Genomic DNA, 12576 nt, shown 5'->3' with positions numbered 1-12576 from the left:
TAGCAAAGCAACTTCTCGGCAGCTCCTGTTCCATAAATGTATTTTTATTTAAAAACTGCTAGCTAGATTTAAGTAGAGTTGTATGTTAAGGACTGAAAATTTATACATTAATTAATGTTAACACTAAAAATAATGTCAAAACTGATAACCTATACATATACTGTAAACTGACTTATCCCACATCATTTTGATAAAAAAAAACTTCAAATAAACTATGAAACATGTAACTTACTTACAAACTTATGTATTTATAATTGGATCTTTATCTGAATTTAAATGCATGTGCCTGTTTCCAAATAATCAGGTATTTATTGTATCCTAGGCCTTCGCTTTCTGATTTCATAAATGTGGGAACTGTATTATGTGCAAGCTTTTGAATTACTTCAGTGGAGTAGGGCCTAGCCTAGTGGTCTTACCTTTCTGTGCACTTCATATCACATTACTTGTCTCTCCACATAGAGAATATATACTTTGAATTTGTTTTCATAGGATTGATCTCAGTGACAGAATTTCAATAGTTTGTAGTGTGTGTTCAGAGTGACACAAGACAAAACAACCATACTAACTGTATGCTGGAAAGTAAATGCTCAGCTACTGTTTATTGGAAGCATTCTGTAGAAATTTAAATTTTCTCTGATAGAAATTTGTATGGTCCGTTCTGGAGTATTACTTGCCTATCTAGAATCTGTGTCAAGAAGTCAGAATGTTTAAAGAAACTAAATAATTTAAAAGAAGAGCTGTACAGACTGCAATAGACTTTTTGCTTGGCAAAAAAACTGTACAGAGCTACCCAGTACATTCTTGGGAAGGACTTGACAAGAAAGGCTCACACATCCCATGTAAAGCTACTTCAAAATTTCCAAACTGATCTTCACAGCAGAATTTAAAAATATATTACTCGCTGTTACAGGCACAAGACCTAAGTACCAGAATGATAAAGTTATGGGGACTAGAGCCCATACTATGGAAGCTAATGTTTTGGAATGGAATGGGAAGAGGCAAAAATGATGTTGGTACTAAGCATGTTCACACCACTTTGTGTAATATTGCAGAGCTGTATGTGATGATGCTCATGCATATCATGTTTCTTAAATACACTAAAAAAAAGGCTACCACAAAGCAGTTATGCAAATTAGTCACAAGTTAATATTCATATGGGTATCGATGGGTAAAGCAAAATTGTATACTTTGGCAGCTGATGGATGGATGGATGAATGAATATGTGACACTGCAGTTCAGTTTCACCTTGCTACTGACAGGAAGAGAAGGATATGTCAATGCAAGGCCATAAAGCCATTGCAAATTTCATTCTGAGTACTCAGTAAAATGGTAACTATGATTCACAGTATACACTATACGCAGATGTCAGCATGTGAGCAAGGGTGTGCAGTTAGTCATAAAGAAACCAGGTGGAGTAATTGGTGAATCACTTGACGTTTTAAATAGGAGCAAAGCCACTGTTTGATGATGTTGGTAGGAATAGATGAACCATGGCCGAAAGCAGTGTCAAGAAGGAAGCAGTTGACCTAGAGAGAAGACAGAATGAGAGATCTGAGAAATCATCAGAGAGGCACTCAGAGCCCCAGATTCAGCATTATCACTGATCTGATGTGCAGCTTGTGCTTCAGTGACAACAAGGACCATTAATAAGTAGCTCACAGAAAGTGGGCCGAGTTCGTGCACCCCTTGTGCCAACTATCATTGACCTCTGTGCACCAACAAGGCCATTTGCAGAGGTTCCGGGCACATTCAATGCAGTATCTCATTGACTGGAGTAGAATTGTCTTCACTGATGAGTCCTACTTCAAATTGAGCCCCACTGACCATGGAACATGTTTGGAGATGGCCCAGACACCAGTGGGATACCGACCTGACTGTCACCCGCCATGTTGCCTGACAAACGGCAGTGACAGTCTGGGATGGCATTTCATTTCACAACACGACACCTTTGGTTGTTATCCGCATCACCTGTACAGCACAGCAGTATGTTGTTGATATTCTATGCCTCATTTTGTTGCTGTTCATGCCAAGCCATCATAGACTTATATTTCAGCAAGATAATACCTGTCGACACATGGTGAGAATTTCTACTTCTTTTCTTCCTGCTTATGAAACCCTAGCCTGGCCAACAATGTCATCAGATCTCTCCCCAATTGAGAATGTTTAGAGCATTATGGATAGGACCCTCCAACCAGCTCAGGATTTTGAAGATCTGACATGCCAGTTGGACAGAATTGGGCATGATATCCCTAAGGATGACTTCAACAAGTCTGTCAATCAATGCCAAGCCAAATGACTGCTTTCAGAAGGACCAGAGGTGGACCAGTGTGTTATTGACTTGCTCAGTTCATGAAGCTCTTTCTCAGGAATACATTATCTGATTTCTCTGATATAATAATCATTCGTTGATCTGTACATGTACATCATGTCTACTGATTTCTGTCCTAGTCAGATAATTCCTTTGTGGTGTGTCATTTTTTTCTACCTCAGAGTGTATTGTCCTATCCAGAAACAAAGTAAAATAAGTAATGGTAGCAATGACACACATATTCACATAATTTTTTTGCCATTTTTCATCAAAGTTTCTGTAACTTTCAATTAAAAAAAATTAAAAGACAGGCTCTCATCTAGGTCTCCATTTCACTATTTTTACAGTCCATCATATGTACTTGCGGTGGGAGTTCTGTGTTCATTGTTTTCTTCAGTTTGTTTGTTCTTAGCATTTCGACATGTTTATTGCCTTATTTCGAGTCTTACCTCTGAGATATAACAATATAGACACTTAACTGGTTCATCATCACCTTCATCTCGTACAGTTCCAGATATTGGCAGTGTTTGCTTGGAGTACAAGCCCATCAGTTGTCTCCACTCTTCTCACCACGTCTCTGTCACTACTCTTGCCCAGGCCCCTCTTCTCTTCTGAACGTTTTCTTCTGCTCCTATTAGCCACTTGTCCCTTGGTCACTTACCCTCCATCTTCACCTTGTACATCTTTCTAGGCATCCTCTTCTCGGTCAGTCTCTTCATGTGCCCATACCATTTTAATCCTTTTTTTCCCTCAGCCTTCCCTTATGTTTTCTGATGATATCTTGATATCTGCTAGGTACCTCATAAGTTCATCATCCACTAACATATTAAATCAATTATGGACTTTTTAGACCAATCATCACTATATGAAGTTACTGTATGGCTTTCTTATCAAACCATCAATGTCCAACTTTCAGTCTGTAAGTTCAATAATATTTCACAATGTTTGTCCTTCCCCAGTCATTTGCTCAAAGTAAGTTTTCACATCCATGTCTCATTGCATCAGCATGTGACTTCAGCTCTACCATTACAGTGATGTTCTGCCCAATCACCTGCCTCTGTAGTTCTTCTTCAAACTTCTGTTTTTTCTGTGATGTGCATTCCGTCTGGAGGCATACACATGTTTTCAATATCATCACTGTGTTTTAGTTCATTGGTACTTCAGTCTTTATCGTCCTCTCATTCATTTTCTGTAGGTGATACATCTGACTTGAAAAATACTGTCAGGAGCAGACTATGTGTTCCATACTATTCAGCAGTTGGGACATTTGTGGTTCATGTGACACATGTTTCCAACTTTTTTTTCTGTGTAGTTCAGGTACCATTTTTACAAACAATTTGAGTTATACATACACAAATTTTGCACTTACACTTCTTGTTTATGTTTTGTTTCCTATATACAATCTATTCACCACAAAATTGACATTGGCACCATATTTTGCATACTTAAAGTAGACAATATTTCTAGATATTAATGATACAGGTATGTGAAGTACTCACTTCAATTCTGATTTAGGAAATGAGTCTCACTGCTTCATTAGGAGGACTGTGGTGTCTGTCTATGCAGCCTCTAAAAATTATGTTTTTTTATGTGTGTTTTATTTTTTTTTTTATTAAAACACAAGTGATGTGAAATTTCTATTTCACATGATGAATTGTATTTCACTTTGAACAATTTTCCATTTTTCCCCAAGGTTCATGCATTTTTAATTAGTTAAGGTGACATTTGCTGCGACAGTAATGCGTGGAATTCTTAGCAGTCATTATCATCAAAATCACTATTGTAGGCACAGTTCAGAAATGTCCAGAGACAGTTCATGGTATCACCTGCCTCAGTAACATCAATGGATGCAAGAAGTAGTGACGCAGTTATTAGGAAAGTGCAAAAATCCTTCAGTATGAAGTGTGGAATGTTGCACATGTACATAAAAAGCTTAAATGACTGCTTACCAAGTTGTTGATCTTTGACTGTAATTCAGAGCAAAAATATGAGTCATTTTATAGAGTACAAATAGTAAGAAATTATGAACTGTATGGCCTCAGTTGACCAGGAGGAGAGGGGTTCTAATAATTTAATATCCAATTTAAATTAATGTCATTGGTGGTATATTGGTGGATCAATTACTGATAGACAGAATATTGTTGAAACGAGGAAGCATTGTGTGAAACATATGCTTAATTAGCTATTGCTTTTACACTTACAACAAGGTGACCCAGAAGAAATGGGAATCTTCAGGAATGTGAGAGGAACAATTATTGGCTCTAGCATGCATACCTTAACAGGTATGAGCACCTCTTCATCCTCAGTAGTATGAAACACATCTCTTCTACTGAACAACTACTCATAGCTCTTAAGATGTGCATTTTATAGCCCATGTTTACCTTACATTTTTGCTTCGAATGATGATTCCTGTTATATCTCTGAATGCTGGCCATTCTTCATGGATCACCCTGTATTTGTGGACCATTGAAAATATTTCATTACCTCCTCAGTTCCAAATGTTGCAGAATGCAGGAACATGACAGAAAGATTAAAGTGCTTTCCACAAGAACCTTTCTGACATGAAAACTGTATGCGGGCAGCAACTTGAACCTCCTTTAGCATACAATAGCCCACCAACTGATTGCTTTGAACAAACCTAATAGCACAACTTTAATTTGCCACTTCTTCTCTTCTACTTGCTCAAAGTCCACAGAAACCCCCCTTCATACTGAATTAGTAATAGGGGAAGAAAGTATATGGTGGTATTAGCCCACCCTGTTAGCCGAGAGGCCTAACGCACTGCTTTCCGGGTGGGAAGGAATGCCGGTCCCTGGCACAAATCCACCTGGCAGATTAGTGTTGAGGTCCAGTGTGCCAGCCAGTTTGTGGATGGTTTTTAAGGTGGTTTTCCATCTGCCTCGGCAAATGTGAGCTGGTTCACCTTATTCCGCCTCAGTTACTCTATGTCAACGATTGCTGCGGAAACACTTTCTCCATGTACGCATACACCATAATTACTCTAAAACGCAAACAGTGGGGGCTACACTCATCTGGTGTGAGATGTTCCCAGTGGGTCCACTGGGGGCCGAACCGCACAATAACCCTGGGTTGGTTGTGGGGTGGTGGTTGGGTAAAGTGGACTGCTGTACCCCGTTGTGGGGTTGTGAACCACTGAGGGCTACGGTGGGGACGAAGCCTCTCTGTCGTTTCTAGGTCCACAGTTCCATACAATACAATATGATATGGTGGTATTACTTAACTAATTTTATATCAATTTCGAAATGAGTATTTCACTCTACTGTGGAGTGTGTGGTAATGTGAGCCTTCCTGAGAAATTAAAATAGGACTTAGACAAGCAAAAGTAAATGCAATGATTTGGATTTGAGCCGCCATTCACATTATTAATAGGCCATAGTAAATATGCCAAATAATGTATACTTTCAAAGTAATTATCTGATGGCTGCATATTTACATAACTGGGGGAAAAAATTAGCCCAGTCTTTGATTAGTTGGAGGTTAATACATTTACCCCCTTGCTTTTCGCCAGCTGCAGTGGCCTCGCAGTTCTAGGCGCTCAGTCTGGAACCGCCCGACTGCTATAGTCGCAGGTTCGAATCCTGCCTCGGGCATGGATGTGTGTGATGTCCTTAGGTTAGTTAGGTTTAAGTAGTTCTAAGTTTTAGGGGACTGATGACCACATATGTTAAGTCCCATAGTGCTCAGAGCCATTTTGAACCTTGTTTTTCATGTTTTGTTTCAGGAACTTTCTCATCTTTACAGCCAGACCTTATTTGCAGACAAAATAGCAACACCTGTACAGTGCTTTTCCATGCATGCCCATAAGTTTTTGTGTGATTGTCTGCTTAAGTATCCTGTGCTAGCAGATTTTATTATCCAACAACTAATGTGTATTTGGTCACCATACTTTAATGAAAGTGACAATGAACTGCAAGACATTTACAAGGAATGTATTGATGCATGTATTGAAAATATGGAGAAATTCAATTGTGATGCATCAAATAAAACAAACAATATCCCTACCTCAAGTAAGTATGACAACTGTTAATGATTCAGTTCTTCATATACTACAACTGTGCTGATATTGTAGATTTCTGCAGGTTACATTTCAACAGCATTTGAGACAACAACAGTAATTGCACTCCCTGGGAACTTGCAGTTCTTTTGTTTGTGAGTATGTGATTGGCAAATGTTGGGCCCCAAGCCCATGCAACACTGCTTCCTTTTTTCCTACCAAAAGTAAAACCTTCCAGCTGTCAATTCGCAGGTCCACACAACTATTTTGCAGCTACATGTGTGGCGATCATGAGAACCTGCACCATTCCAGTACTCATTACCTTCCTGCGTTGTAATCCTACTCTGTGACAGCACCTTCTCTCTGACTTGGTCTGAAGGATTGCTGCTGTGGTTTTCTCTCACATACTCAATAAAGTTCCTTATTTAATATGTTTATTTTTAGATCCTCCCCATTTTTTTTGCTAACATATGTTGCCCCCCCCCCCCCCCCCCCCCCCCATGAGCCATGCCGTTGGTGGGGAGGCTTGTGTGCCTCAACGATACAGATAGCCATATCGTAGGTGCAACCACAACGGAGGGGTATCTGTTGAGAGGCTAGACAAACGTGTGGTTCCTGAAGAGGGGTAGGAGCCTTTTCAGTAGTTGCAGGGGCAACAGTCTGGATGATTGACTGATCTGGTCTTGTAACACTAACCAAAATGGCCTTGCAGTTATGGTACTGCAAACGGCTGAAAGCAAGGGGAAACTACAGCCATAATTATTCCCGAGGGCATGCAACTTTACTGTATGATTAAATGATGATGGCATCCTCTTGGGTAAAATATTCCGGAGGTAAAATAGTCCCCCATTCGGATCTCCGGGCAGGGACTACTCAAGATGAAGTTGTTATCAGGAGAAAGAAAACAGGCGTTCTACGGATCGGAGCGTGGAATGTCAGATCCCTTAATCGGGCAGGTAGGTTAGAAAATTTAAAAAGGGAAATGGATAGGTTAAAGTTAGATATAGTGGGAATTAGTGAAGTTCGGTGGCAGGAGAAGCAAGACTTCTGGTCAGGTGAATACAGGGTTATAAATACAAAATCAAATAGTGGTAATGCAGGAGTAGATTTAATAATGAATAAAAAAATAGGTGTATGGGTAAGCTACTTCAAACAGCGTAGTGAACGCATTATTGTGGTCAAGATAGACACGAAGCCCACGCCTACTACAGTAGTACAAGTTTATATGCCAACTATCACTGCAGATGATGAAGAAATTTATGAAATGTATGATGAGATGAAAGAAATTATTCAGGTAGTGAAGGGAGATGAAAATTTAATAGTCATGGGTGACAGGAATTCGTCAGTAGGAAAAGGGAGAGAAGGAAGCATAGTAGGTGAATATGGATTGGAGCTAAGAAGTGAAAGAGGAAGCCACCTGGTAGAATTTTGCACAGAGCATAACTTAATCATAGCTAATACTTGGTTTAAGAATCATGAATTAAGGTTGTATACATGGAAGAACCCTGGAGATACTAAAAGGTATCAGATAGATTATATAATGGTAAGACAGAGATTTAGGAACCAGGTTTTAAATTGTAAAACATTGCCAGGGGCAGATGTGGACTCTGACCACAATCTATTGATTATGAATTGTAGATTAAAACTGAAGAAACTGCAAAAAGGTGGGAATTTAAGGAGATGGGACCTGGATAAACTGAAAGAACCAGAGATTGTACAGAGTTTCAGGGAGAGCATAAGGGAACAATTGACAGGAATAGGGGAAAGAAATACAGTAGAAGAAGAATGGGTAGCTTTGAGGGATGAAATAGTGAAGGCAGCAGAGGATCAAATAGGTAAAAAGACGAGGGTTAGTAGAAACCCTTGGGTAACAGAAGAAATATTAAATTTAATTGATGAAAGGAGAAAATATAAAAATGCAGTAAATGAAGCAGGCAAAAAGGAATACAAACGTATCAAAAATGAGATCGACAGGAAGTGCAAAATTGGCTAAGCAGAGATGGCTAGAGGACAAATGTAAGGATGTAGAGGCTTATCTCACTAGCAGTAAGATAGATACTGCCTACAAGAAAATTAAAGAGACCTTTGGAGAAAGGAGAACCACTTGCATGAATATCAAGAGCTTTGATGGAAACCCAGTTGTAAGCAAAGAAGGGAAAGCAGAAAGGTGGAAGGAGTATATAAAGGGCCTATACAAGGGCGATGTATTTGCGGACAATGTTATGGAAATGGAAGAGGATGTAGATGAAGATGAAATTGGATATATCATATTGCGTGAAGAGTTTGACAGAGCACTGAAAGACCTCAGTCGAAACAAGGCCCTCTGTGTAGACAACATTCCATTAGAACTACTGACAGCCTTGGGAGAGCCAGTCCTGACAAAACTCTACCATCTGGTGAGCAAGATGTATGAGACAGGCGAAATACCCTCAGACTTCAAGAAGAATATAATAATTCCAATCCTTAAGAAAGCAGGTGTTGACAGATGTGAAAATTACCGAACTATCAGTTTAATAAGTCACAGTTGCAAAATACTAACGCGAATTCTTTACAGACGAATGGAAAAACTGATAGAAGCCAACCTCGGGGAAGATCAGTTTGGATTCCATAGAAATGTTGGAACACGTGAGGCAGTACTGACCCTATGACTTATCTTAGAAGAAAGATTAAGGAAAAGCAAACCTACATTTCTAGCATTTGTAGACTTAGAGAAAGCTTTTGACAATGTTGATTGGAATACTCTCTTTCAAATTCTGAAGGTGGCAGGGAGTAAAATACAGAGAGCAAAAGACTATTTACAATTTGTACAGAAGAAAGCAGATGGCAGTTATAAGAGTCGAGGGGCATGAAAGGGAAGCAGTGTTTGGGAAGGGAGTGAGGCAGGGTTGTAGCCTCTCCCCAATGTTATTCAATCTGTATGTTGAGCAAGCAGTAAAGGAAACAGAAAGCAGTAAAGGAGTAGGTATTAAAATCCATGGAGAAGAAATAAAAACTTTGAGGTTTGCCGATGACATTGTAATTCTGTCAGAGACAGCAAAGGACTTGGAAGAGCAGTTGAGTGGAATGGACAGTGTCTTAAAAGGAGGATATAAGATGAACATCAACAAAAGCAAAACGACGATAATGCAATGTAGTCGAATTAAGTCGGGTGATGCTGAGGGAATTAGATTAGGAAATAAGACACTTAAAGTAGTAAAGGAGTTTTGCTATTTGGGGAGCAAAATACCTGATGATGGTTGAAGTAGAGAGGATATAAAATGTAGACTGGCAATAGCAAGGAAAGCGTTTCTTAAGAAGAGAAATTTGTTAACATTGAGTATTGATTTAAGTGTCTGGAAGTCGTTTCTCAAAGTATTTGTATGGGGTGTAGCCATGTATGGAAGTGAAACGTGGACGATAAATAGCTTAGACAAGAAGAAAATAGAAGCTTTCGAAATGTGGTGCTACAGAAGAATGCTGAAGATTAGATGGGTTGATCACATGACTAATGACAAGGTATTGAACAGAATTGGGGAGAAGAGGAGCTTGTGGCACAACTTGACTAGAAAAAGGCATCGGTTGGTAGGACATATTCTGAGACATCGAGGGATCACCAATTTACTATTGGAGGGCAGCGTGGAGGGTAAAAATGGTAGAGGGAGACCAAGAGATGAATACACTAAGCAGATTCAGAAGGATGTAGGTTGCAGTAGGTACTGGGAGATCAAGAAGCTTGCACAGGATAGAGTAGCATGAAGAGCTGCATCAAACCAGTCTCAGTACTGAAGACCACAACGACATGTTGGATCTCTGAAACCAGGTTTACCCTCACCTTTTTTTTTTTCTTCTTCAATATCTTACAATTGTTTGGTCTGTGTAGAGAAGATTGCCCATTATTGCTTATGTTCCACCCATTTTGCAGTTCTCTCTCAAGTAATTCTTCTGCAAGTAGTTAAATTAGGCGCTCAAAGCCTAACATGTTTGATAGTCCATTGTAGTGGGGATGTCAGGTACCAGCATGGTCATAGCCTCCTGACAATGTAGGAAACATACTGTTTGTGCAGAAGCTGCAATCTGTTCATGGATGCTAAGTAGTATGAGCCTGTTGAGTTTAGATCACGAGACCTCTGAGCAGTAGTTACCATTCCAGACAGTTGTTGTTGTGGCAAGGTGGCACTAATGTAGAGAGCCCCTGATTATGGTGGGCTGTACCATAGTGGACAATCCTCAATGATTAGGATCACACTTTTGCATGTTGATGGCAAGGCCCCAGCAGACTCACTCAACAGAATGGATCAATTAAATGCAAGAAGGTATGACCCAAAGGCAGGAAAGTAAATTTGACAGAAATGGTGAGAAATACTTCCCTTGGTACCTAGTTTTTATCCGAACTGATGATGAGTGTTTTTTGGAGTACAAAACCATTGCTCGTCATTTATTGACAAAAAATTTGGAGAAGTAGCATCCATTAGGAAACTATCAAGCAGCTGCATTAATCATTTACAGCTACTCAATCATCGACATTACTCTCCTGGAAGAGGCTCAGCAACATTGCCTCCCCCTTCCCCAACCCCTGCCCTCCTGGAAGAGCCTCAACATGACCCAACCTTTCCTTTTGTTCTTATTACTCCCCCTGCTCCCTCAGCTGAGGGTTACCTTCCTCTTAACCTTGTTAGCATATTTACCCCGGATTGTGGCATGTCATTAGCCAGTGATATATGGAATGGTGTCTCACAGGGATCCTTGCTGAGTGTGACACTTTTCCTGACAGCAATTAATAGGCTTGCAGAGACGATGGGGCCTATGGTCTTGCCGCCCATATAAGTTGACTACATTAGTATTTACTACAGTTCATATTACCAGGTTCAAAGCACCATCAAGAAAGCGCAATCCTGGACTCTCACACTCGGTATCAAGTTTTTCACTACTATGACTTGTCATGGACTTCTGCCAATGTAAAACTGTTCACCCACAACCAGAACTTTGCGTTGAAAATGAACTGCTAAGTATGGTACAGTCAAATTGTTTCTTTGAATTTTATTTCCTGCTCAGTTGATGTGGTTACAACACATGTACAAGCTTAACAAGACTTGATATACTCCACTGTGCCTGTCACCCCTCGTGGGATGTGGATTGCTCCATGCTATTGTGCCTGTACAAAGCACTAATCCTATCTCATACAGGTTACAGATGTCTGACTTACAGATCCACCGTCTCTTCGACATTACAGGTAGTGGAACCAGTTCACCACTACTGGGTCTGACTCATAACTGACACCTTTTAGATAAGCCTTGTGGACAGCCTTCTGGTAGATACTGGGATTCCTTGTCTATGAATCAGATGTCAGCAGTTACTGCAAAATACGTCATATGCACCCACAGCTACTGTGAACACCCAATTCACTACGTCCATTTCTTGAAAGGGAGAAACCACCTCCCACTAGGTCCCCCAGGTTCAGTGTGTCAACAGCAGTTGACTTGGAGTCTCTTTGCTTTGACTTTCGATTTCTTACATTGAACCTTGACATTAGGTTACCGTTGCCGAATGCCCCACATGGTGTATACCTCATCCGAAGATCCAGCTAGCTCTTTCAATAGGACCAAAGGAAATGATGAAATGATACACCTGTCAGCATTAATTTTTCCCAGTACTTGACAAATTTTCGTGTTCTACAGTCATCTGTGCTATTGACTCATTGGTTGACAATCACATCTGCTGTGTATTCACACGTTTCAGAAGCCATGAACAATATTCATGACCATTTGGATGTAGCATTTTTCACAGCAGAATTAGTGGTCATTATCCAATCCTTTCATTATATTTGCATTCACTAAGATTTCCTGATCTGTAGTGACTTTCCATGCAGCCTGCAGGCCATAAACCAATTATGTTCACAGAACCCATTAGTTTTGACCATACATAGTGTTTTTTCCCCACATCTACATTACTGGTAGCACAGTTGTATTCCTCTGGACCCCAAATCACCTAGGGATTCTGGAAAACGACCTTGCAGAGTGATTAGCAAAGGATGCTACAGTAATGAAAACACTGTAGATTAGGATACCGGGATCTGACTTGTGGTCAGCACTATGTTTTCAGCCTTTTGAGGCTTATAATGATGAATTAGTCTCTGTGGCCAGTACAAACAGGCAACATACCACAAAGGAACCCACGGCTGCAAGACAATTTTGCCTTCGCCCTTCTGTAAGGGAATTTATTGTCCGTTGTTTACTATGTATTGGCAATACATCGTTGGCTTATGCTCGTATGCTCA

At 40.1% G+C, this 12576-nt stretch overlaps 1 protein-coding gene across 3 annotated transcripts in view; it reads left to right on the top strand.

Moving 5' to 3' along the window:
* Positions 1-12576, top strand: part of LOC126298189 (zinc finger FYVE domain-containing protein 26) — a 381844-nt gene that overhangs the window by 16972 nt on the left and 352296 nt on the right. For all 3 annotated transcript variants that reach the window (XM_049989496.1, XM_049989498.1, XM_049989497.1), the window contains exon 3: positions 6051-6336. In XM_049989496.1, the coding sequence (XP_049845453.1) occupies positions 6051-6336 (286 nt within the window). The remainder of the gene's footprint in view (positions 1-6050; positions 6337-12576) is intronic.

The sequence above is a fragment of the Schistocerca gregaria genome, chromosome X (assembly GCF_023897955.1).
Source record: "Schistocerca gregaria isolate iqSchGreg1 chromosome X, iqSchGreg1.2, whole genome shotgun sequence".
NCBI lineage: Eukaryota > Metazoa > Arthropoda > Insecta > Orthoptera > Acrididae > Schistocerca > Schistocerca gregaria.
The sequence above is the reverse complement of the archived record's forward strand: the minus strand, read 5'-3'. Positions and strand labels throughout refer to the sequence as shown.